Here is a 24530-nt window from a genome sequence, read left to right on the forward strand (position 1 = left end):
CTTTTTGGACAAACCTTAGCAACTTTCCAAATTCCAAATATCGCCAGTACTGCAAGCGTGAGGTCTTACTTCCCGCTGCGTCTGCTCTGTTCAGTGAGCGGCTGAGAGGAGCAGCACATTCCGTTGACTGCACGCCAGCGGACATAGACATGAATGAGCTGCGCATGTGCACGCTGTGTTAGCAGGAACCAATCAGTGATCACATATCAGCTGCCTTCTCCTTTGTTTTAATTCAAAACATTTAATTTGACCGTTTTTCGGCTATATACTTATATAAAAACAGTATGAGCACGGTTTAGGGGAGATAACCGTTATTATAAACTGAAGTAGGCTACAGTACCGACAAATTAGGCAGAATGCAAATACGACGCGATGACGTCATTAATATGCTAATGACGCATGACGTCATCTGGCGACATTTAGCTACTTTTCGAGCAGGCTTTAGCTACTTTCCATTGAAAATAGTTGGCAACACTGGTCCTTTCAGACATTTACATTTTCAAAAGTTTCTCTCTGGAGTTACCCCTGAACTAGTGCTGCATGATAAATCATATCGCAATCGCGATGCCAGCCTGTGCGATTATATGACGGCAAATGCTGCGATTTTATTAAATAAATAAGTGCATGTGTGGACGTGACAGCCCATTCTGTCTGAGAGCTGTTTGCCCATTTTTACACCTCTAATTAAAAGATGACCAGTCAGTCTCAGTTTAGGGATTGGCACGTGTGGTCATGTGAGTTTCCAGTGTGCAGCGTGGAAATCAGGTGAAGATGGACGCCGAGCAGACTGACACTGAACTGGTGGCCAGAAAAAATAACAGATCATAGCTTGGCGATATATCTTTCTTTCATCCTTAATTAAAGTTTGCTTCAACCAGTCTTGGAAGAGACCCAATCTGAGCGGGAGTCGAGACCGGGAGAGATATAAAGTTTTGCCGGGTGATACACGCTCTAACACGGTAACGCTCGTCTCTCACCCCCGCTGTCTGCAGCTTGCAACGTCATCATCATAAGTCATATGTGAAAAATAACACTAAAATGACAACAACAATAAAATGTGTGTGTGTAATATATATATATATATATATGTGTGTTTTGGATAGACAAGATTGACAGAAATGTTTCCAGTGTTCAGTGGCTAAAATATCAATATGACTAAATGTTACTAAAATATGACTAAAATGTCAACAGTTTTCATTGACTAAAACTACATAAAAACAGTAAACAAAACATAGCACAATTACAGATGTGTTTGCGAGTGTCACGCCATATGACAATTCTTTACAGAGATATAAAGAGACATGATGCACCGTTAGCAAAGTGGGATTTCAGAAAGTGATCCACACACTGGACAAGAGGTACCAACGATAAGTAGAACTTTTTAGAAAGAGGATTTGGAAATACCAGTAGGTCATTTAAAAAAAAACAAAAAAACACACACAACAACAGCAACAACAGTTTTAGTGGTTTGAGTGAAACACACTTTTATATCCAGTTTCCTTTTCAAAAGAGTTTATAGAAAGTACATGTTACATCCTGATTAAATGTCCCTGTTTGTTCTTATTTTCATGAAAATTTGTATGTTCTTATTTATTGTTCTATTTTATTTAGGTGTAATATTGAGAAAATAACAAGTTTGTAGTAATGCAAAGATGTTATTATTTTAATTTGAAAACACTGCATTTATAGTTGTTGTTGCTAGTTTGTATGTTTGAGTTGAGAAATACACATTTCAGCATTATCAGTAATCTATTTGTGCATTTTCCTTGATAACCAAGCAAGTTGACTCATGTTACCATTTGTTTATATATCACAATCGCATATCGCAATATTAGCCTCAATAATCGCAATATGACATTTTCCCCAAATAGTGCAGCCCTACCCTGAACCCCCATACAGTATCATTCCTCTGTCACAAGGGCTTCTATAACCCCAAACTTGGATATCTGCATGTAAAGAAATATGAAAATAATTTTAATGTAAAAATTATTTAAAAAAAAAATATATATATATATATATATATATATATATATATATATATGCATACATACTGTCATTATGATTCAAAATGAACAGATCTTATAATATTCATATCCAACTACACTCAATTGATAAACTCTAGAAAATATTGTAATATTTTCATAGAAGATCCCTCAGACACCACTGCATTTGCTGTGTCTGGGTCCCCAATGCAGTTTTGTAAAGACTTTTTAGAATTTTGTTTTCTCTTTCTTTTGGAAATTACTAAAAATATATAAAATAAATAGAAATTCCCTTCTGTCTGAATGTTTGACAAGTTCAATTAGTGATAGCTAAATGATTAGTAGTTAAATACTAATTGTTAAATCTAAGTTCAATAAAATAAAAAACATATGGAACAAACAAAAAAGGTTCTACAACTTTAAAGAATTGCCCCTTTACGGCAGTCCAGTTACATATGTAAATTTGATGTCTAACGTAATGACGCCATCACGTGATTTAGCTACTTTAAGTGACATTTCAGCAAGCTTTTGACAACTTCCCATGAAAAATAGTTGTCAACGCTGGCCTCAAAGCCTAGTGAGCTGCCTACCTAGGCACCATTAATGGCCATCGGAAAGCACCTGTGATACACATACATGCTGTATATTTTAGCTGTTTACGAGGGTAATTCTCACGAAACATGTCAGGAAATCTCCTGGTCCTATTTTACCCCAGAATCAAGAGAAACAAATAAGAAATTACATTTTTAATATAGAAAATGTAGCCGATTTCTGGACCATTAAAGTTTTTCACATTGTGAACATTTTCATGACTGTTATGCACATTTTATCCCGCATTTTTCATCGTCGCAATGTGAAAAAAAAGATGGTCATTATGATTATAGGATGACCAATGACTAGGGTGGTGGAAAAGGCAGATAACAGATTCATCGTCTGATAATGTTTTTTTATTTTTTTATCAATCTATAGAATGTTAAAAAAAATTATATCCTTACTATGACGGGCATAGACAAAGTCTTCAAGAGTCCAAAATGAATAAACTTGCAGATGCCGTTTATTGATCAGCCAAGATCTCAGTGAACAGAAATAATGTTAGATTTGGTGCATTACACATTTTTAAATATAAACAATATAAACTGTGGTCTCTTATTTGGAAATGACAGAGACCTTGGCTCTGTTACAATGCTCTATATGTAAGTATTTATGAAAAGGGATAGTTCACCCAAAAACTAAAATTCTCTCATGATTTACTCATCCTCCTGGCATCCCAGATGTGTCACTTTCTTCTGCAGAACACAAATTAAGTTTTTAGAAGAAATTACGGGGTTTTCAGCTCTGTAGGTTCTCACAATGCAAGTGAATGGGTGTCAAAAATGTTAAGCTCCAAAATCCACACAAAGGGAGCATAAAAGTATTTCCTATGACTCCAGTGGTTAAATCCATGTGTTCAGACACGATGTGATACGTGTGGAAGAAACCATCAATAATGAAGTACTTTTTTAGTTTTCATAAATTCTCCTTGTCCAGTAGGAGGCGATATATAGCAAGAATGTGAATCATCAAAAACAGAAGAAACTGAAGGAAAATGGGCCATTTAAGCTTTGAAGATGAATATATTTAATCAAATGACGTTTAAAGCAGAATAAGGTTAATATATTATTCAAATGTTGAATGCAAGAGACACCAAGTGTTGATGGGGCACATTTCTGTATAGTACAATTTTTTTCTTTGAATGCCCTCGCTTCGATTTAGAACACTTATCTTAACAAAATATGCATTGATATAGAAATATAGTCTAATTGAGTCTGACTGTCATGATCTTTCCTCCTCAGCCTCTCTAAGGATTAATCAGTGGTTCATTCCTGTCCTTTGATCATTCAAGTGTCCCAAAGATCTAGAAACTCTCACAGACTTAAAGAAAAGCGGCAGGATGGACAGACCAGAGCTCATCCAGAAGGCGAAACTGGCCGAGCAGGCAGAGCGCTATGACGATATGGCTGCCTGTATGAAGTCAGTGACCGAGGCTGGCATTGAGCTGTCCAACGAGGAGAGAAACTTGCTCTCCGTCGCCTATAAGAATGTTGTGGGCGCCAGGAGGTCTGCGTGGAGGGTCATCTCCAGCATCGAGCAAAAGACAGAGGGAAATGACAAGAAACTGCAGATGGTGAAGGAATACCGGAAGAAAGTGGAGTGTGAACTGCGGGATATCTGCAACGATGTGTTGGTGAGTGTTTTGTTACAATATGGATGGTAATATGCAAAAAAAAATCACAAAAGAAAAGCCCAATCACAAATCAGAATTAAAATAGATGCGAATACTACAGCAACATCATCTGTGTCGGTTAGATTTTGAAGGGAGTAATGTTCTACATTACAGAGAAATAATAAACCATAATAATCATCCTTTAAAATATACATTTTACAAGTGCACGCACGAAGTGAGCCACAGCAAAAGCAGTAATGATGTGTCGGGAAAACCAGCAAGAGACTGTCTGAACATTGTGTTAATTTATAGAGAGAAATGCATATCTCTCGACGACAATCTCGGGATCAATGATGGTAAGAGTGATCACCAATAGCTGATGCCTTTGACCATGTCAAGATGATATTTGTCTCGTTTTCCCAATAATGTGTTAAATTATTATTAGGCTATTATTATCAAATTAATATTACAAATAATATGCCCATAGACAAACAGACACCTGCTTGAACAAACAGTTTATTATATTATTAAGTACAGATGACAGAAAAGCCGTCAATGCACATGTATGGAACACGCACATCTAAAAGGTTCTCACTCTTTCTTTGTTCCTGTCTTCTGAATTTTTTTTCTCTTCTTTTTTTCAAGAACAGTATCATTTATGTGTGCTGCAAATGACCTCAGACATCTCAGCCCAGGAGGTGTTTTGAGTTCAGTTCACATTATTTCCACAGAGCAATTTGTGACCACAACTCTGCAGCCTTTACATCTGTGATTTAAAAGATAAAATAATATAAAAACATGTTCACCTCGAACCATGATTTATATTTCAGTGATTTATTATCATCATAATTATTATTTTTACATTTTTAATTGTTTTTAAGTGTGTAAGTAATTTTCCGCCTGCATGTTAAGACTAGAGGTCGATCGATATTGGGTTTTTTTCAGGCTGATGCCGATCTTTTGAAATCCGGGTCGGCCGATTAATGCTGCCGATTTATTTTGGCCGATATGTGCTTGTTTTTAACCTCTTATTTGAACCTTTTATTTGAAAGATAAAATGTAACACAAATAATTACTTAAGATAGACAAAATTCCTCAACAAATACATTTATTGAACACTTGACCAATCTGCACTTGTACACTTAAATTAAAAATGTATAAAGTAAAAACATATTTTATAAATAATGTATAACAAATATATTAAATAAACAAAGCAGGTGTTACTGAACTGCTCCGAGACACGAAGGTTGAGATCCAAATGCAGCTTTAATTAAGGGGCAATCCAGACACGTAATCCAATATTCAGAGCATCCAAGAGAAGTACAGGCATAACTAGGGATGGGTATCGTTAAGGTTTTAATGGTATTACTATCTTACCGATACTGCTTATCGATCCGGTACTTCAACTGTATTCTTAACGGTTATTTTTGTTTTATATATATATATATATATATTTATATTTATATATATATAAACAATAGATAAACAATTACACAAAGATAAACGTTATATAGGCACAGTGATTTAATTTCAGTAAGGTCTACTAACATTACTGTTCAGGTGTGGTCTAAAAAGAAATCTAATAAAGTTATCAATTGTAAAATAACACTGCATAGTTTATCATAGATAGATTAAAGCATTGAATTATTCATTCAAGAGCTGTAAGTGATTTTCTCTTTGCCTTTTGTTGTTTGATTCGCAGTAATGGCTCAATCGTCACATGTTTATTAGGATGCTTCCCCTTTAAGGCCGAGTCTAATAGGCTCCTGATGCAGCATATTTTCTCCCCAACTATTTCCATAACTACTTCCATTTAAGACATAAACTGTGTTTAAGTGAATCTCCAAGCCGGTCGTTTTGACATATTTTTGTAGTTAATCGTTTAGACGCGCACATGAATCCCAAAGTAGCCTATACTTTGCTTGTCTCAAACGTGTCCCGCAATTCAGCAACAGTAGCTAGACTGCATTTTACAACAATCACCGATCGTGCTGATTCTGACGTTAAGTTTGAGTTTTAGGGAGAAATGTCAGTGCACCGCTGTGAAGGAAAGGACGTTGTGCTAGACAGAATGCGGCTTATGTATAAATATTCTTTTTATAATCTTTGGAAGGCGAAATCTAAAATAAAATCAGACTAATATCACAGATCTAAACCAGGCTATGTTTGAATGTTTAGTTCTGTCACTCATTTAGCTGGGCTCATGTTGTGCTCGCTGTGGCACCGCGTGAGCGAGATCTCTCTCTCTCTCTCTCTCTGACTGCGAATAGCTAAATTGCATCACAGACAAATGGTTTCATATTATTATACATAGAAATGGCTGGCGAGATAAAATTACTTTCTCTTTATAGCAATAATAAATTTATTTTCTTAATTTCTTCAGTACCGACAACAGAAGCGATAACCTCTGAGCTTACCAAAGCCACTCCTTCAATAGCCTATAGCGCATTTGTATCTTTTATATTACTTATTTCTCTGCATTGAGTGACAACCCTCTCAAATATAAGACACAAAAAACAGAACAAATAAAAGTCTCAGATTCACTGTCTGTAATTGCAAAATCCTTGCTTGCTTATTGTGACATGATAGCAACCCTTCAGCTGTGATAATGCAACTTCAACTACGCTATCAATATCCAAAGTAGCCGAACGTCATGTCGCCTATCGCGTTTTTTCTTGAAGTTGGCAGTAACATATCAAAAGTTTTTAATTAAATGTAAAGAAGTTATGCAAATTTAATCCTTACTGTTTTCTCCAAGGAACTTAGCTCCTTCTGGATGAGGTCTGCTCACTCTGCTGGAAAATGACTCTAGGGGCAGCGTGCGTCGAACACGTGTTCCACAACAACACTAGGCTGCCCACAGATGCGCCTGCCTAATAATCGGCTTGATATGCGTGGATATTGGCCGATGCCGATTATGTAAAAAATGCAAAAAATCGGCCGATTAATCGGTCGACCTCTAGTTAAGACGGATTCTTGCCTGACGTTAAACGGAAAGGTGGTTATATACACACTCTCACCTAAAGTGCTGAAAGCATTCTTTAGAAATGTTGGCCCATATTGATAGGATAGCATCTTGCAGTTGATGGAGATTTGTGGGATGCACATCCAGGGCACGAAGCTCCCGTTCCACCACATCCCAAAGATGCTCTATTGGGTTGAGATCTGGTGACTGTGGGGGCCATTTTAGTACAGTGAATTCATTGTCATGTTCAAGAAACCAATTTGAAATGATTCGAGCTTTGTGACATGGTGCATTATCCTGCTGGAAGTAGCCATCAGAGGATGGGTACATGGTGGCCATAAAGGGATGGACATGGTCAGAAACAATGTTCAGGTAGGCCGTGGCATTTAAACGATGCCCAATTGGCACTAAGGGGCCTAAAGTGTGCCAAGAAAACATCACCCACACCATTACACCACCACCACCAGCCTGCACAGTGGTAACAAGGCATGATGGATCCATGTTCTCATTCTGTTTACGCCAAATTCTGACTCTACCATCTGAATGTCATCTGAAACAGAAATCGAGACTAATCAGACCAGGCAACATTTTTCCAGTCTTCAACTGTCCAATTGTGGTGAGCTCTTGCAAATTGTAGCCTCTTTTTCCTATTTGTAGTGGAGATGAGTGGTACCCGGTTGGGTCTTCTGCTGTTGTAGCCCATCCACCTCAAGGTTGTGCGTGTTGTGGCTTCACAAATGCTTTGCTGCATACCTCGGTTGTAACGAGTGGTTATTTCAGGCAAAGTTGCTCTTCTATCAGCTTGAATCAGTCGGCCCATTCTCCTCTGACTTCTAGCATCAACAAGGCATTTTCAGCCCACAGGACTGCTGCATACTGGATGTTTTTCCTTTTCACACCATTCTTTGTAAACCCTAGAAATGGTTGTGCGTGAAAATCCCAGTAACTGAGCAGATTGTGAAATACTCAGACCGGCCCGTCTGGCACCAACAACCATGCCACGCTCAAAATTGCTTAAATCACCTTTCTTTCCCATTCTGACATTCAGTTTGGAGTTCAGGAGATTGTCTTGACCAGGACCACACCCCTAAATGCATTGAAGAAACTGCCATGTGATTGGTTGATTAGATAATTGCATTAATGAGAAATTGAACAGGTGTTCCTAATAATCCTTTAGGTGAGTGTACATGTATATATATCTCATGCTTTTATCACTTCATTATTTTATTTTTAGTTTAATTTGGAGTGCAATTTGAATTTAGAATTTTTTTTAATAAATTAAATTAATTGTCAATGAAAAATCACAAAGCAAGAATACTCACTGATCCCTCAGCCCGGAGGTTGCCGATGTAATTGGATACATATATTATATTGTGAAGGGGGGGAACAAATTTTATTTATTCACACACATGATGTATTTTCCAGCTAAATACCTGACCAGTAGAGAGTGAAGTAGAAGCCCTTCACAACTGTTGTAAAACCATCTTTCAAAAAGTTGAATAACACATTTTAATTGCCCATAATTTTTTCCAATTTCATAGAACTTTATTTTAACAAAAAAATGTGTAAGTTTGAAATCAAGTTGTCTTGCTTTATTGTGTAGGGTTAACCCTAACCCTGCTTAATGAAAATTACTCCATAATATCACCTAGCGTCCAACCAGTGCTAATTATGGTGTTCGTCAGTTTCATGTGGAGTGTTTTTTTTTTTCCTGTGACCAACCGACCAATCAACTTGATCGACCAAGACTCTTCTCATAAACTAACGTTTGGTCGACTATCAGGGGGCAGCCCTAGGTCACATCTTATGTAGGATTAAATCCTAAACGGAGTTTAATTTAAAGGTAGCTAACTAGAGGTCGACCGATTAATCGGCCGATTTTTTTTATTTTTTTTTTTTGTGCATTTTTTAACATAATTGGCAGTGGCCAATATCCAAGTATATCAAGCCGATTATTAGGCAGGCGCATCTGTGGGCAGCCTAGTGTTGTTGTGGAACACGTGTTCGACGCACGCTGCCCCTAGAGTCATTTTCCAGCAGAGTGAGCAGACCTCATCCAGTGCCTAAGGAAGGAGCTAAGTTCCTTGGAGAAAACAGTAAGGATTACATTTGTATAACTTCTTTATATTTAATTAAAATATTTTGATATGTTACTGCCAACTTCAAGAAAAAATTATTAGAATAAAAATTACAGACAGTGAATCTGAGATTTTTATTTGTTCTGTTTGTGTGTCTTATATTTGAGAGGGTTGTCACTCAAAGCAGAGAAGTAATAAAAAAGATACCAACGCACTATAGGCTATTGAAGGACTGGCTTTGATAAGCTCGGACGTTATCGGTTCTGCTGTCGGTACTGGAGAAATTACGAAAATACATTTATTATTGCTGTAAAGAGAAAGAAATGGCTGGCGAGATAAAATAACTATGTATAATAATATGAAACCATTTGTCTGTGATGCAATTTAGCTATTCGCAGTCGAGAGAGAGAGAGAGAGAGAGATCTCGCTGACGCGGTGACACAGTGAGCACAACATGAGCCCTGCATAATGAGTGACGACGGAGGACAGAACTAAACATTCAAACGTAGCCTGGTTTAGATCTGTGATATTAGTCTTATTTTATTTTAGATTTCGCCTTCCAAAGATTATAAAAAGAATATTTATACATAAGCCGCATTCTGTCTAGCACAACGTCCTTCCCTTCACAGCGGTGCACTGACATTTCTCCCTAAAACTCAAACTTAACGTCAGAATCAGCACGATCGGTGATTGTTGTAAAATGCTACTGTTGCTGAATTGCGGGACGTGTTTAATAATAAAGAGCGCAAGAGATACAGTTCCCAAGGCGGCGCACGCTCCGATACAGACCACAACGAGACAAGCAAACTATAGGCTACTTTGGGTTTCATGCGTCTAAATGATTAAATATACACACAAATATGTCAAAACGACCGGCTTGGAGATTCACTTAAACACAGTTTATGTCTTAAATGGACGTAGTTATGGAAATAGTTGGGAGAAAATATGCTGCATCAGGAGCCTATTAGACTCGGTCTTAAAGGGGAAGCGTCCTAATAAACATGCTGACGATTGAGCCATTACTGCGAATCAAACAACAAAAGGCAAAGAGAAAATCACTTACAGCTCTTGAATGAATAACTTCAATGCATTAATCTATCTATGATAAACTATGCAGTGTTATTTTACAATTGATTACTTTATTAGATTTCTTTTAGACCACACCTGAACAGTAATGTTAGTAGACCTTACTGAAATTAAATCACTGTGCCTATATAAAGTTTATCTTTATGTATATATATATATATATATATATATATATATATATATATATATACCAAAAAGAACTGTTAAGAATACCGCTAAAGTACCGGATCGATAAGCAGTATCGGTGAGATAGTAATACCATTAAAACCTTAACGATACCCATCCCTAGTTATGCCTGTGCTTCTCTTGGATGCTCTGAATATTGGATTACGTGTCTGGATTGCCCCTTAATTAAAGCTGCATTTGGATCTCAACCTTCGTGTCTCGGAGCAGTTCGTAACACCTGCTTTGTTTATTTAATATATTTGTTATACATTATTTATAAAATATGTTTTTACATTATACATTTTTAATTTAAGTGTACAAGTGCAGATTGGTCAAGTGTTCAATAAATGTATTTGTTGAGAAATTTTGTCTATCTTAAGTAATTATTTGTGTTACATTTTATCTTTCAAATAAAAGGTTCAAATAAGAGGTTTAAAACAAGCACATATCGGCCAAAATAAATCGGCAGCAATAATCGGCCATCGGCCGACCCAGATTTCAAAAGATCGGCATCGGCCTGAAAAAAACAATATCGGTCGACCTCTATAGCTAACCCTCTGGAGTTTACTTGTAAACAAACAAATTATGTTTACATTAATTCTTGAGGTCTAACAAACATGTGAAATGCATTTCCTCCCCTATTAATGGTATGAAATGTATATTGTGATAAATTATTGATATTAAAGGATATGGAAAAAATATTGTGATATTTTTGGTCTTATAGCCAGTTTTAGTGTTAACATGGTTTTAGTGTGATAAAATCACTTTCTAACTTTGTTGCATGACAATGTTATGTCATTAACCCTAAAATCCTCTAAAAACAGTGATTTAAACAACTTTACAGCTCAAATAATATGCAAGTTTCAACAGAAGCAATGTACCAGTAAATGCTTTTATAAACTTTAAAATCTTGCCTTTTTAAACCATCTAAAAATTGGCCCCAATCACTTCCTTTTATAGTGTAAACCAGATTTTAGCTTTTTTATTTATTTATAATTTTTTTATTTTCGATCATGCATCTTCTGTCAGATATTTACATTAGGTATTTTAGAAAATGCTTGACCGTAACATTGTATTAATACATTTGTATACTATTCACAAGCAGCAGCACTGTGCAGGACTTTATTTTTTTTATTTGCTTAAGTGGTTTTTCCCTTTTTTTGCTGATAATCTTTCTGGAGTGTGGTGGGGTTTTTTCCCCTTAATTTTGGTAATCTACATCATGCCACAAATGCTGTCAACTTGTATTGAACCCATTATATTCTTTTAATAGACACCACCATAGATGCGTGAATCTCGCAGAACATGGCAGAGAATATGTCCTCTTTTTCTGATGGACAGCAACCCAGTTTTTGCTCTCGCTGGAGACAAGCATGTCTATATTAAGGTGGAGCATGCACAGTCTTGCACAAGAACACTCACAGAGGGTCTGTTCCTAAACTTGGTGTGTCTTGCCTCGCTGACTCCTGCCTATATAGTAGGGTTGCGCTTAGGGATGTAACGGTTTCAAGGTTTCACAATATACCTCGGTTTTAAAATGGATGGTTATAATACCATTGAAATCTTCTTATTGACTGTATTGCATGAATATAAAGACTAAAATCCAAATCAGTTTAAGACAGAATTTGCGACATTTACACAGCATCAAATAAGCTTGGCGACATAAAATAAATCTTTATATTGCACCATCCTCATGTTACATTCGACTGTCACTTGACAAAATTTTAAAGGTGACATGCAGGTGTCGCGAGCGCAGCGCATCATGAGCACATCAGAAGTGATGCCTGAGCAGACGCAGCACGAGCACATATTACAGACATGTCAGAGCCTGAAACTTTATTTCTGCTGCCAAAGCGGTTGTTTGATCAAAGCTGTACAGTATGTATTTGATTAAACACTATTTGATCATAATGGTTAATTAAAACATTTAACATTGAATCCAGAAAAATGTAAACAGAAAGGAATCATTTGTATCTATAAGTCTTTATACAGTTCTTTTTGTGTAATTTCATAAAAAATCTGAGGTTTATTTAATTTGTTGCCTAAGTGTCGAATTATTATTGATACTGAGGTACCAGGGCTGGTATCGGAGCAACCCTACTACGCAGTATGGGTGGGTATTGCCAACAACCTCATGATACGATACACATTGTGATACACGTGTCACGATTCGATATATATCGCAATACATCACAATATCATGATTAGAATTCAATTTTGCTTTTAATTAAAATTGTATTTGGGTATATTTCAGTTATAATGTCCATTTTGCTTATAGTATGAAAAATTATCTTTTAGCTAATGCTGTTAAACTGTCAAACTCATTTTAGGTTGAGGGCCATATTATATAAGAGTCACTGTATGAGGGGTTCAGGTCTGGAGATTGGGCTGGCCATGACAGTGTCTTTATCCGGTGGCCCTCCAACACCTTGATTGACCTGGCTGTGTGGCATGGAGCATTGTCTTGCTAGTAAAAAACAACCAGATCATCACCGATCTTCCACCTGGTCGCCTAATAGTTAGACGGAGAGCTGTGAGTACCCACTGTGAAATTTGTTACTTCAGTAAGGCTGGAATCAGGCAGATACGTCTTTGTGAAGGACACATGAATCAAGTCACGTACAAGGTTATCCTGGAAGAAATCTGGCTTCCTTCTGCTCTGACAATGTTCCCCAACTCTGTGGATTGGTTTGATTGGCCACAAGCCACCCATCCATTCAACGTGAAAATGTTTAAGCATTTTGTTTCCTCCAATCATCCCGCAGGCCACTCCGGAGTCCTTTTATTGTCACATTTTGCTGCATGTTTGGCACCCCTGTTCGAATTACAGACATTCATTTTACACATTTTGTTTTTCATCATTTTGGTGACATTTTAGCTTTTTTTTTTTTTTTTTTTAATATAGTCCATGTATTACATCAATAAATATGATGTATTGAAATTACATATATACTGTATATTGTTGCAAGTTTGTATACATGCCTAATTTGTTCTATTTACAAGCATTTACTTAGATATGTAGAACAAGATGCTAAAACGGTACAGTTCTCTTCTGTATCTGTGGCAGGGACTTTGATAGTTGTTCGTTTGGTCGAATGGTTTCTTTACAGCCTTCATGCTATGTGTGATTAGAATGAAATGCTGCTTTTGTTGTTTTTGATAAATATCTGTCCGTAGAAAACTAATAGGATATTAAAAAATACATTATTAAAGAGCAAATGGTTTGCTTGGATATAGTCTTTAGACCCAATGGACTCGCATCACACAGAAAATGAAAACTTTTTCAGCACGCAGTAAAAAGATCTCTGTGCTGAAATTATTTGCCACTACACCACTCAAACACTGGTGAGTGAAATGTAAAAAAAAAATACCAGCCAGTGGCTAATTACAAAAATGTTTTTGGGGCATATGGTAAGTATTTACGCACATATGATTGTAGGGGATTGCAGATAGAAAAAGAGTGATCTTGGCATTTTAAGAATTGACATAGCGAAATGAAGATTAACTAGAAAATGTAGATTTTTGCCTGGCCTCTCACGCATGAGAGGTCCAACCTTGTCCGTGAGGGAACCAGTGAATCCTACGGGATCAGTTTCAAACTGATCCCCCCCACGTTATACTAACTTTTTTCACAATATCCTCCTCGTCTTGTTCACAGCCAGCAGTTTGAGAAACCAGCAGCCGCTCCACCTTCCTCCATTTCTCTGACAGATTGTGTAATGTGCACGTTCTGTGCATCACATATCTTGTTATTTTGCATTACCACGATAGAGATCTTAATCCAAAATGTATACTGTTTGTCAAATACTCTTTCTACCACTTCTAGTTGGAACCCTGCAATACTACGTGTCTTAAGACTGTGGCTGATATAATACCAATAAATTTACATTTAGTGAAAGTAAATGATATGTAGGCAAAATTGCTGATATGGATTGAACACTTATTTTACATCGTTTTAAAAATGTTAACTCTAGTGTTTCACTAAAAACATTTGAAAACAGTATTTATCCATTGACAAGGCTGTTGGTAGTTTTGGTAACTGATACAAGCACGAGGTAAATCTTCTGTTACAGTTTTTGGCCAATGTCAATAATCTCAAACTGGGCAAATGTGCTTTGAGATTTTTATGCATCTTCCTGAACAATGTTATCACTGGAAATCATGATTCGCACTGTCACTGATTTGTTTTGGCCATTTAATCCACACCACTCTATAAAATGTCATCAAAACCTTGAAATTGCTCATAAAATCCATAGTGTTTCATTTGGAATGAGAAAATAGCCTAGTCGCAGTCAGTCACTCTAGACTTCCTTCTGGTTTGTCAGTAGAGCTGTTATCAGTGATGTTGCTACAGTCCAGTCTAACTGAGGGTGAACTGTGTTTGTGTAGTGAGCTTCATATCCCAGCCTGTCTGTGAGGACTGAGGGTGTGTCTGTGACTCACCTCATTGCTGAATGTTCTCTTGGATCACGTTTGGTCTACATCCCTGCCTGTCCAGACAGCCTGCCATATGCTGCCAGCTTTCATGATATGTTATCAATGAATGCTCAAACCTGTATAATTTTCTTTCTTCTGTGGAACACAAATGAGATGTTAGGCAGAATGTTAAGGACTGATTGACCACAGTCACCCTTCAATTTCATTGCTGCTTTCCATAAAATAAGTGAATGGTGACTGCGATGTAATACTCTGCCTAACATCTCCTTTTGTGTTTCACAAAATAAATTAACAGGTTTGAAGCAATATGAGGGTGAGTAAATGATCACAGAATTTGGACTTTTAGGTGAACTATCCCTTTAAGTGGCGACACTGTACCTAAATTGTACAATTGTTTATCGTACAAAATGTCCTTACAATCAAACATTCATTTATTAATATTACATGCCCTAAACATGCAACATTATTATATGAATGGCTGAATAGAGAAATTTCTTCATCCTGTAAAACTAAACAGATTTCCCTGAGACTGATGTTGGGAAAGGCTGATAATTGTTTAATCGACTGAAAGTTTTGAAAATCAATTTATAGAATATTAAAACATTTTCATGAACATAGGCTACAAGAGTACAAAATGAATAAAATCCCAGTTGCAACTTATTGTTCAACCAAAATCCCATTAATAAAATTCAGATTTGGTGCTTAATGCAGGACTTAACTAAACACAAGCCTGAAACATACCATGGTCTCTTATGAAATGGCCCCATTACAATAACGGTGAGAGATTAGCAGAGATGGACCACTAATGTTAAAATTAATGGGGGAAATTAAAACGCCAAATGGCCAACAAATGTAGAAAAGTCCTGCCTTACATGTAAAAGAGCCAATCACCTTTTAGATCAAGACATCATCTGTCAGTCAACTTGAGAACATGCACGCACAGTTGCTGAATCAGCGTGAGGAATGAGCTTAAGAAGCACAATTTATGATACCATTATTGTAAGATTTTGCTGATGATTATGAATGTTCTTTAATTGTAATATTGACTAACCGTTTTGGAGATTTTGGTCTTTCCCCATTGAAGTAGATGGTTTACATAGACTTGCCACGATGTCATAATTTTCATATCCATGTGAAAACCGGTTATACCGGTAATACCGTTAGTTGGATACAAAGTGGTTCTGTGGTGTGATTTTCGTTGCTCAATGGCCTACACAATAATACAAGGCAGCTGGATTTCAAACTTTTAATTTGATTTATTATTTATTTTACCTGAAAAACTGAAAAAATAAAGTGCAATCAGATTAAATTGTGTGTTCATCAAACATCAACCAACACCACACAGCAAACATGGGCTGTACAAAGCAAACATGCCAAACAATAAATATGTGTCAGAAATATAAATGACATACACTACCGGTCAAAAGTTTTGAATCACTCATTCTTTATTATTATTATATATATATATATATATATATATATATATATATATATATATATATATATATTAATAAATAAATGTTTTCACATTTTAGAATAATAGTAAAGCCATCAAGTCTATGGAATAACAAATGAAACTATGGGAATGAAGTTGCGATCCAAAATCCAATATAAATCAAAGCTGTTATATTTTAGCATCTTTAAAGTCGTCACCCTTTGCCTAGAATTTGCAGACATGAACTCTTGATATTTTCTTAACCAACTTCTTGAGGTTTCACCCTGGGATGCTTTCCCCATCTATTCTGGGCACTTATCTGTAGCTTTTCTTTATTATTTGGTCCAAGTCATCAATTTCATAAACTTATTTTTTCATAAACTTTTTGTTTTATAATGAAATTAATATGGTGGCACAATTATATTTTTGTCTACAAAACCAATTTCAAACATTTAAGCAAACTCCTTCAGATCAAAAGATATTTAAGATAATGAGAAACATTTCAGGCAAGTGTTTCAAATCTATTGACCGGTAGTGTATTTACACTTTTAAAGTACACATTCCCCAACTCTGCACATTATTGAATAGAACACATGTTTTATCAGACTGATATTTCCCCTTTACACGAAAAAGACAGTGGAAACTCAGTCCAGCACAACTTCTGTGTGTTGTCTGTAAAGCTGGCACTTGCATTTCAATGGCAAAAAAGTTTGAAAATACAATGAAGAACACAAGTGAGGAGAGAACTCTCTATTCACCTATTATCCATACTAAATATAATGTGAAAACTTCAGCCCAGGGTGAGTTTGTCAAAAATGTTATCTTTAAGGAAGTAGTCAACACCTGGTCAAAGCAGGAAGACTTAAAAGTGTGAAGGGTAGTAGAATAAAAATAAGTGTATAATGGCATCTGATTCTGTTGTTATTTTGTTTAATTTTATGGGCATTATTAAATATTTTAACATTACCATTTATTAAATGGATTAAACACATTAAATGTATTTAATACATAACATTACATGTAAATGTACCCATAATTGTGGATAAAACTAATCTAAATTGAATGGACAAAATGAAGTAGAAATAAAAACAAATGTAAAATTCTTACAAACTCTGGTTGTAATACTAACACAGCATTCACTTTCTTTGTATGTTTGGGTGGAGGGGAAAAAGCAACAAATAATTGAAATGTCAACGAAACGCAATGAGAAATGTGTTGAAGGACAGTTTTGTCTTTATACACCTAAAGCAAACGATTTCATTCTTAAACCACTTTAAAAATGTGTTCCAATCAAAATTTGAATATGAAATGCTACAGAGATGTTTTTGTTGCATTGAAATTGACAAATAGTTTTTCTTAGTTGTGAAGGTTAAAATAGCTTAAAATATTGATGTTGAGTTTACGGTTACAATTTTAATTCGGAATCATGAACTGACTCATTCGGCCCCTTTTCGACTCGACTGAGACTCGATTGTTTAAAGACTCTGACTCTACTAAGGTAGGCTCGAACCCAACACTAGTTTATAGTGTTTGACTAATATGCTAAAATGGTAACACTAAAAATAAATTTGGCCTTTTAGGTACACTGTCTTTGTTTTTACAAAAGGTTTTTGTTTTTTGTTTATTTAAACTATTAAGAGTATATTATACTCTTTATATAACAGTTTTTCCTTGATGTTCTTATTTGAGAATTGGGACGCGTCTTTATACATTTTTGTGATAATCAACATTATGCCACTAATGCTGTCGATTGAGCTTTACTTGTATTGAACACAGAACATTCCTTTAATTATATAATCAAAATATGTTGTGAAGTGAGGATAGAAATATGGATGAATATTTTCAATGATTAAAGATTTAGATACAGCAAATCCCGACGAGGTGTCAGAAATGGTTTTATTTCAACTCTAGAGGCTGCTGTTACATTTGTAGAACAAAGCCATTTTAACTGTTCTCCAGTGCCGGCCACAGAGGAACACTGAGGGGGGGGGATACTATCAGCATTTTTGCAGATAACCAGTTGTTCCAAAAGGCAACCATCTTCACAGATTAATTGGTAAAACCGATATATCGGCATACCTTTTAATCCTAACGATTCATAATTACATAATTTACTATTTGCAATTTGTTTTTTTTTGTTTTTAACCTGCTGTTTGCAACCCTATCAGAACAGATCTGCCACCCTTTTTTGGGGGGGGGGGGTCACGACCCATCAGTTTAGAACCGCTGCTGTAGATCTCGGTCAGCTTGTTGGAATCTAAATCTCTGTTGGATTTTAGGTCAGAAACTGGATGCTTGAACAGCACTGACCTCGTTACTCTGGACTGTTCATCCACAACTGGCATTTCCGTGCTGAGAATCCTTGACGAGTGTGAAGAATTCAAAAAATGCATGTGGCAGGCCAGACTAGAATGAACATCCTGGAGATTATTTCTTAAACTTTTGATGTCGTCTGTCTGTGTCTGCAGTGCAGTCTTTAGGATTTACAGGCCTTTGTTAATCACAGAAAGAAATGGTTGGACTCGTAAGTTTGAGCAAACCTCCTCCCAGTGCACCATTTTGTCAGTATTGTTTTTCTGTGTGTGCTAATCTGAAGAGTGCTTTGTAGGAGCATGAAGAATACTGTGAATTGTAGAATAAAGAAGAACATTAAGATCTCTCATCTTGCGACAAGGAGTATGGACCATACCACATAGGGCTGGGGGGAAATAGATTGTTACAAATCGTTATTCTTGAGCCAACGATGTAACAAAAAACATGTAAAAATTAATGCTACAGTGATTAAAAGATAAATATAGGCAGCTACTGTATATTTGTGCAGATTTCCACACAAACAGATTTTCTCTAAGAAGTTTTTCTCTTATTTACATTTAGTAATTTCATGCACCACTGCTACAGCCATCAAAGCACCATTTGTTCACTGTCGGACAATAAAATCCTCTGCTGTGATTTAATGTTCTTGTTATTATGCATAATCCAAAAGTTTATTTGAGAGGTGTTATGGAGAGTTTCTGTCTCTGCCATTTCTGTCTGACACTGCTTTAATAATGTTTAGCTGTAAAAGGCTTATCAACTGTTGGATGGTGTAAACTACATGTCGCGCCCCCACCATATTTATAGTCTAACAGCCAGAGTATTCATGCACAGTGGCGTTTAATTGACCCTTCAATAAGCTCCTCCCAGCTTGGTTACTGTCGCTCGCCCTGACAAGCTCTGCAGAACTCCCCATTGGAATGAATGGGAGATTTCGGTGAACACCGTGGTTTTTGGCAAAATATTCTCATAAATGGAATGGATAATATTACTTGGGCTGGAGTGAAGAGTGACACTATAAAGCATATTTATCTGATGTTTTTTGTAAAAGAAATTGCTCAATTACACAGTAATTTGATTTTGAAATCTGTACAGTCTGTGAATCAGAATTGTGGCAAACGTCATAACATTAGTGCAAGTGAAAAGAACTGATTAAGATTCATAACACTAATTTTGATGTTGTGAACTCTTTATTTACCATCACCTTGACTAAGACAAGAATCAATACATACTGTACATGAACTAATGTTAAGTTGTTTGCTTTCATTTACCTTGGAGAAAATGTAGATGTTGTCGCTGATGTTATAGTATGCTCATTTGGGAATGACACACTAATCGATAGCATAATTTTCTCTATTTATTTAAAGATTTTATCATAAAAAAAAACACTGTTTATCCTCATGTCACTGTTACAAGTGTTTTAATTTTTTTTGAGAATTTTTTTATAAAATCCTGCTTAAAACGACTTAAACACACATTACTCTCATTGTATAAATGCCAGCGCGTGTCCGAGTGGCGGCGGGCAACAGTTGCTAAGACAGGATTGGTCTGAAATGCTTTTAAGGTGGGGCTTAGCGAAGGGTCGATTTTGCACATTTTCCCGACACTGTCAACAAGAAATGCCGCTAGACACAAAGAGGTATGTTTCAGGAAACACACCTGATTTACATTTTGAAGAACAAACGAAAGAAATACCTGTGATGAGCATGTCTGATTTGAGTTTTTTTGTTCAGAAGTTAATTGTGCTTTCGTGCCAGTTGCAGGTCTCGCGGAGCACATGCAAATGGTGAGTCAGTCACCTGAGAGCGTTATAAGAATATTGTTGTCACTGCACAGGATCTCAGGCTAACTCAGGATGCATATGCAAAAACATTGGGACTTAAGGCGAATTGTCATGTGAGTCATAATTCAGTACAGCCCCAAAAATGGTTTTTGAACAATTTTACTCTTTGGCCTCCATTTGTATTTTGCAAAATTAACATTATGATAATAGGAATAGCTTATGGCAATGTGTTATATTTTATATTCTAAAATAACCAAATTAGTTTGATAAGTTAAAATGATATATTGTATATACAGTATTTATTTGTTGAAAACAAATGGGCATAATATACATAATGCAACATTGATTCCTTTGCACTAACTATTCGCCTAGCTCAGACAACACACTGACTGGTTGATGGTAGTTTTGAATTGTCATTTCAGACACAGCTGTTCTTCAATAGACATTCCTTACAGAGAATTTTTTATTTTATTTAATTATGTTTTTAAATTAAGACATCAAATCTTTGCCTTCACATGGTTCCCACGGATCCTTAAGTCTTAATGTCTTAAATTCAGTTTTCTAAAATGTAAGGTCATAAAAAGTCTTAAGCATCTTGAATGATATAACAAAACTCTTAATTATCATTTAATTTTCTTAAATTTGAGGGCGGAAAGATGGAAATCGTGATATGACCTAATGTGATTATCAAACTTCAAAAGAATACAATTTAATTAAATAAATGCATGCACTGCATCCTTCAAAGTCAATACGCAGCACTGTTGTATTTTCTCCAAGCATGCGGGGCTTGTGAGTGTTTCCAGCTGTTGCTGAGCAGTTCGCAATCATTAAGCCATATCTGAATTTTATGACAAGTGATCACTAATTGATGAAATGTGACAATGCTTACTTTTAATTGAAGGGGCAGTGGTGCCTCAGTGGTTGAGGCTCAGGGTTACTGACCAGAAGGTCGGGGGTTCAAGCCCCATCACCACCAAGATGCCACTGTTGGGCCCTTGAGCAAGGCACTTAACTCCAGGTTGCTCCAGGGCAATTGTCCCTGTAATAAGTCGCTTTGGATAAAAGCGTCTGCCAAATATGTAAATGTAATAAATATAATTGTATATATTGTAATACATTATAGATTATTGTAGGTCAGTGTAGCAAGTCTTGAAAATTATAACAAATTATAGTATTTATGAAATAATAAATACTAGCTGAAACACATTTTGAAACTTTAACTGCCACTGTTGATATAAAATTAGGTCTAATAGATTCTACCTTTTTAGATTATTTCATATGAAACTATAATTTGACTCATATAAAACCGTGAAACAATTTTGTAAAGGGGATGATGTGTACCGTAATTTCCGGACTATTGAGCGCACCTGAATATAAGCCGCACCCACTGAATTTAAAAAATATATATTATTTTGAACATAAATAAGCCGCACATGTCTATAAGCCGCAGGTGCCTACCGGTACATTGAAACAAATGAACTTTACTCAGGCTTTAACGAAACACGGCTTGTAACAAAAATAAATAGGCTTTAACGAAACACGGTGTGGCAGCGGGGGCGTGGTCAAGCGCCCGTCCGGGAGAGAAAAGCGGTAAGGGCGCTTACACCTGAGCTAAATTATGTCTAACACCTGTGTCTAATTTCAGTAAGCGTGGGGAGAGCGGCATAAAAATGCAGCAGAGAGAGTGAGTGAGTGACAGACAGACACACGTCAGTCTAGTGTTGTCGCATAGAAGACCAAGAATTGAGAAACTTTATACAATTTATTGTAAACATTGCTGTGGCAATGTTTACAATGGTGCCAGTGTGACAGTTTTCCCAAGAAGGACACGTGAAGCAGGGCACTTGAAATTAGACACCGTTGTTAGACATAATTTAGAGCAGGTGTAAGCGCCCTTACAGCTTTTCTCTCCCGGACTGGCGCTTGACCATGCCCCCGCTGCCACACACAGCTTGTAATAAAACATTTGCAGTAAACAGTAGCCTACCAAGAAAGTCATTGGTCACTATCTTCCTCCTCCTGTGCACTGAAACCACTGAAGTCATCTCCTTCGGTGTCGGAGTTGAATAGCCTCAGCTTTAGTTGTCTTTTTTGAGTCAATTCCTCACGCTACTGTTTCCAACGTCTTATCATCGACTCATTAAGACCAAGCTCCCATGCAGCAGCTCTATTTCCTTTTCCAACAGCCAGATCAATCGCCTTCAACTTGAAAGCAGCATCATATGCGTTTCTCCATGTCTTTGCCATGGTGAAGGTGACAAAATGACTACCGTAATCAGAATGATGGGAAGTTTGAGCCTTCGATTTAATCTAAACAGTAAACAAAAAAAGTTGTTTGACCTTAACCCGTTCGGCAATTTCATTGGTCTAATGAAAGCTTCACGGCGCCAAAAAACTGAGCACGTCACAGAATGTTTTTTTTTTTTTTAAATTATAAAATTTGAAAGCGGGAAAAATCCATATATTAGCCGCGTCATTGTTTAAGCCGCGAGTTAAGTTGCGGCTTATAGTCCGGAAATTACGGTAATGATGATTTTGTTTTTTTAACGCATAGCACAGTGTTGCTCTCTCCCCACTCAGTGCTGTTTGGCATGTTAGGGCTGCTACTGTTTGATGGGTTTGACTTGACGTTGACTCCGTAACGCTTTAAACTAGAGAAGTCTCACTAGAATTGAAATTGGTCACATCAGTTTTGGGTTCTGCGCTCCGCAATATTGAGGGAAGCCCGGTTGTTGTATGCGCGTATCAGAGCAGAGCAGATCATTAGCACAAGCTGGTTCTGTTACACTCTTGCAAAAGTGCAGATTAGAAGCCTTTAGCTGATTGCGAGATTATCATTAAATCTGCCTCGGCAGTCCTAAATAGGCTATCACTTGGGCGGCCGCCAAAATATCTTCAATGGGAGAAACATGGCATTGTTCTTTCACACACTCATTTATGTCAGACCCCCTTGCCTCCCTCTGACATTTTCTCCGCTGTGTGTGTGTGTGCTAGTATTTTTTTTACTCTTTCTAATCACCCCTCAGACTGTGTGTACATGACAGTACTGTCAGTCAAGTTGTTAAGCAACCCTAACTTGTCCAGCAGGTGAACTGAAATACTTTGTAAAAGGGTCTTGAATGTTTTCTTTCTCATTGAGTTAATCAACAAACAGAACTGGTTCTGCAGTATCACTGCTGCTGCTTGTGGAGAAATTGTTTACATTTTTCGATCTGCTCGCTAGAGGACTCCCAACACGTTTGCTTGTCTTGATTTGTTTTGCTTACTTACCAAGTGGTTAATTCTTCTGACCTGTGATGGGCGGAGGTTCAAAGGTGCGTTGAGCCACCTACCATACCAGGGAATAATTCCTTGTCGATTACCACCACCAATTGTAAAGGCATGAATGTGCTAACTATGATCATTCATGCCGCCTTCGTTGTGAAAAGGCCTTCAGATTGGTAGACGGATGGATGGATGGAGTGTACCAGCACTAAAGGCTCTAAAATGCTGATTAAGTTTAATCCTGGACTAAAATTAATTTGGGAGGGAAATCTCTTAACTATTTTGAGTGGGTGTAGGAGTGGTACTAGTATAGGGATGAGCTGATGACGTTGACGTTGAGCTGACATTGTACCCTACTGGGGATCTGGGGAATTTGGAGGCCAATTTAACACCTTGAACTCTGTCATGTTCCTCATACCATTCCTGATTTAGCATGTGTGTAAGATGGTGAGCAACCAGCTGTAACTTATTCAATGCTGGTTTGTATCTTCTTTGTGACCTAAATAAAACATAATTCCGTAGGGTACAACGGGGCTTAATGCCCTGTGGGGTAAAAGGCTCCATTGTTTTCTCAAACACTAAATGGCAACAAACTACCACATCTTGTTCCTAAACACCTGTTTGTCACTATACACTGCACGTTTTCTGATCCATGAGTTCTTTACGTGTGGTGTCTAAAGATTGATTTTGAGGCATTTTTATCAAATATTTCATATTTTTTTAAAATATTGCAAATTTATATATCTAATGAAAATCCCTGAAATTAACATTTCTTTTGACACAAAATACTAATTTAGCATTTTCAGTTTTGTTTAATGT

At 36.6% G+C, this 24530-nt stretch overlaps 1 protein-coding gene across 1 annotated transcript in view; it reads left to right on the forward strand.

Annotated features, from left to right (window-relative positions):
• ywhaqb (tyrosine 3-monooxygenase/tryptophan 5-monooxygenase activation protein, theta polypeptide b) overlaps window positions 1-24530 on the forward strand; it is a 40016-nt gene that overhangs the window by 2654 nt on the left and 12832 nt on the right. The window contains exon 2 of the mRNA XM_052153208.1: window positions 3815-4206. Within this exon, the coding sequence (XP_052009168.1) occupies window positions 3913-4206 (294 nt within the window). The 5' untranslated portion in view covers window positions 3815-3912. The remainder of the gene's footprint in view (window positions 1-3814; window positions 4207-24530) is intronic.

This window comes from Xyrauchen texanus, chromosome 22 (genome assembly GCF_025860055.1).
Source record: "Xyrauchen texanus isolate HMW12.3.18 chromosome 22, RBS_HiC_50CHRs, whole genome shotgun sequence".
In the NCBI taxonomy this organism is placed as follows: Eukaryota; Metazoa; Chordata; class Actinopteri; order Cypriniformes; family Catostomidae; genus Xyrauchen; species Xyrauchen texanus.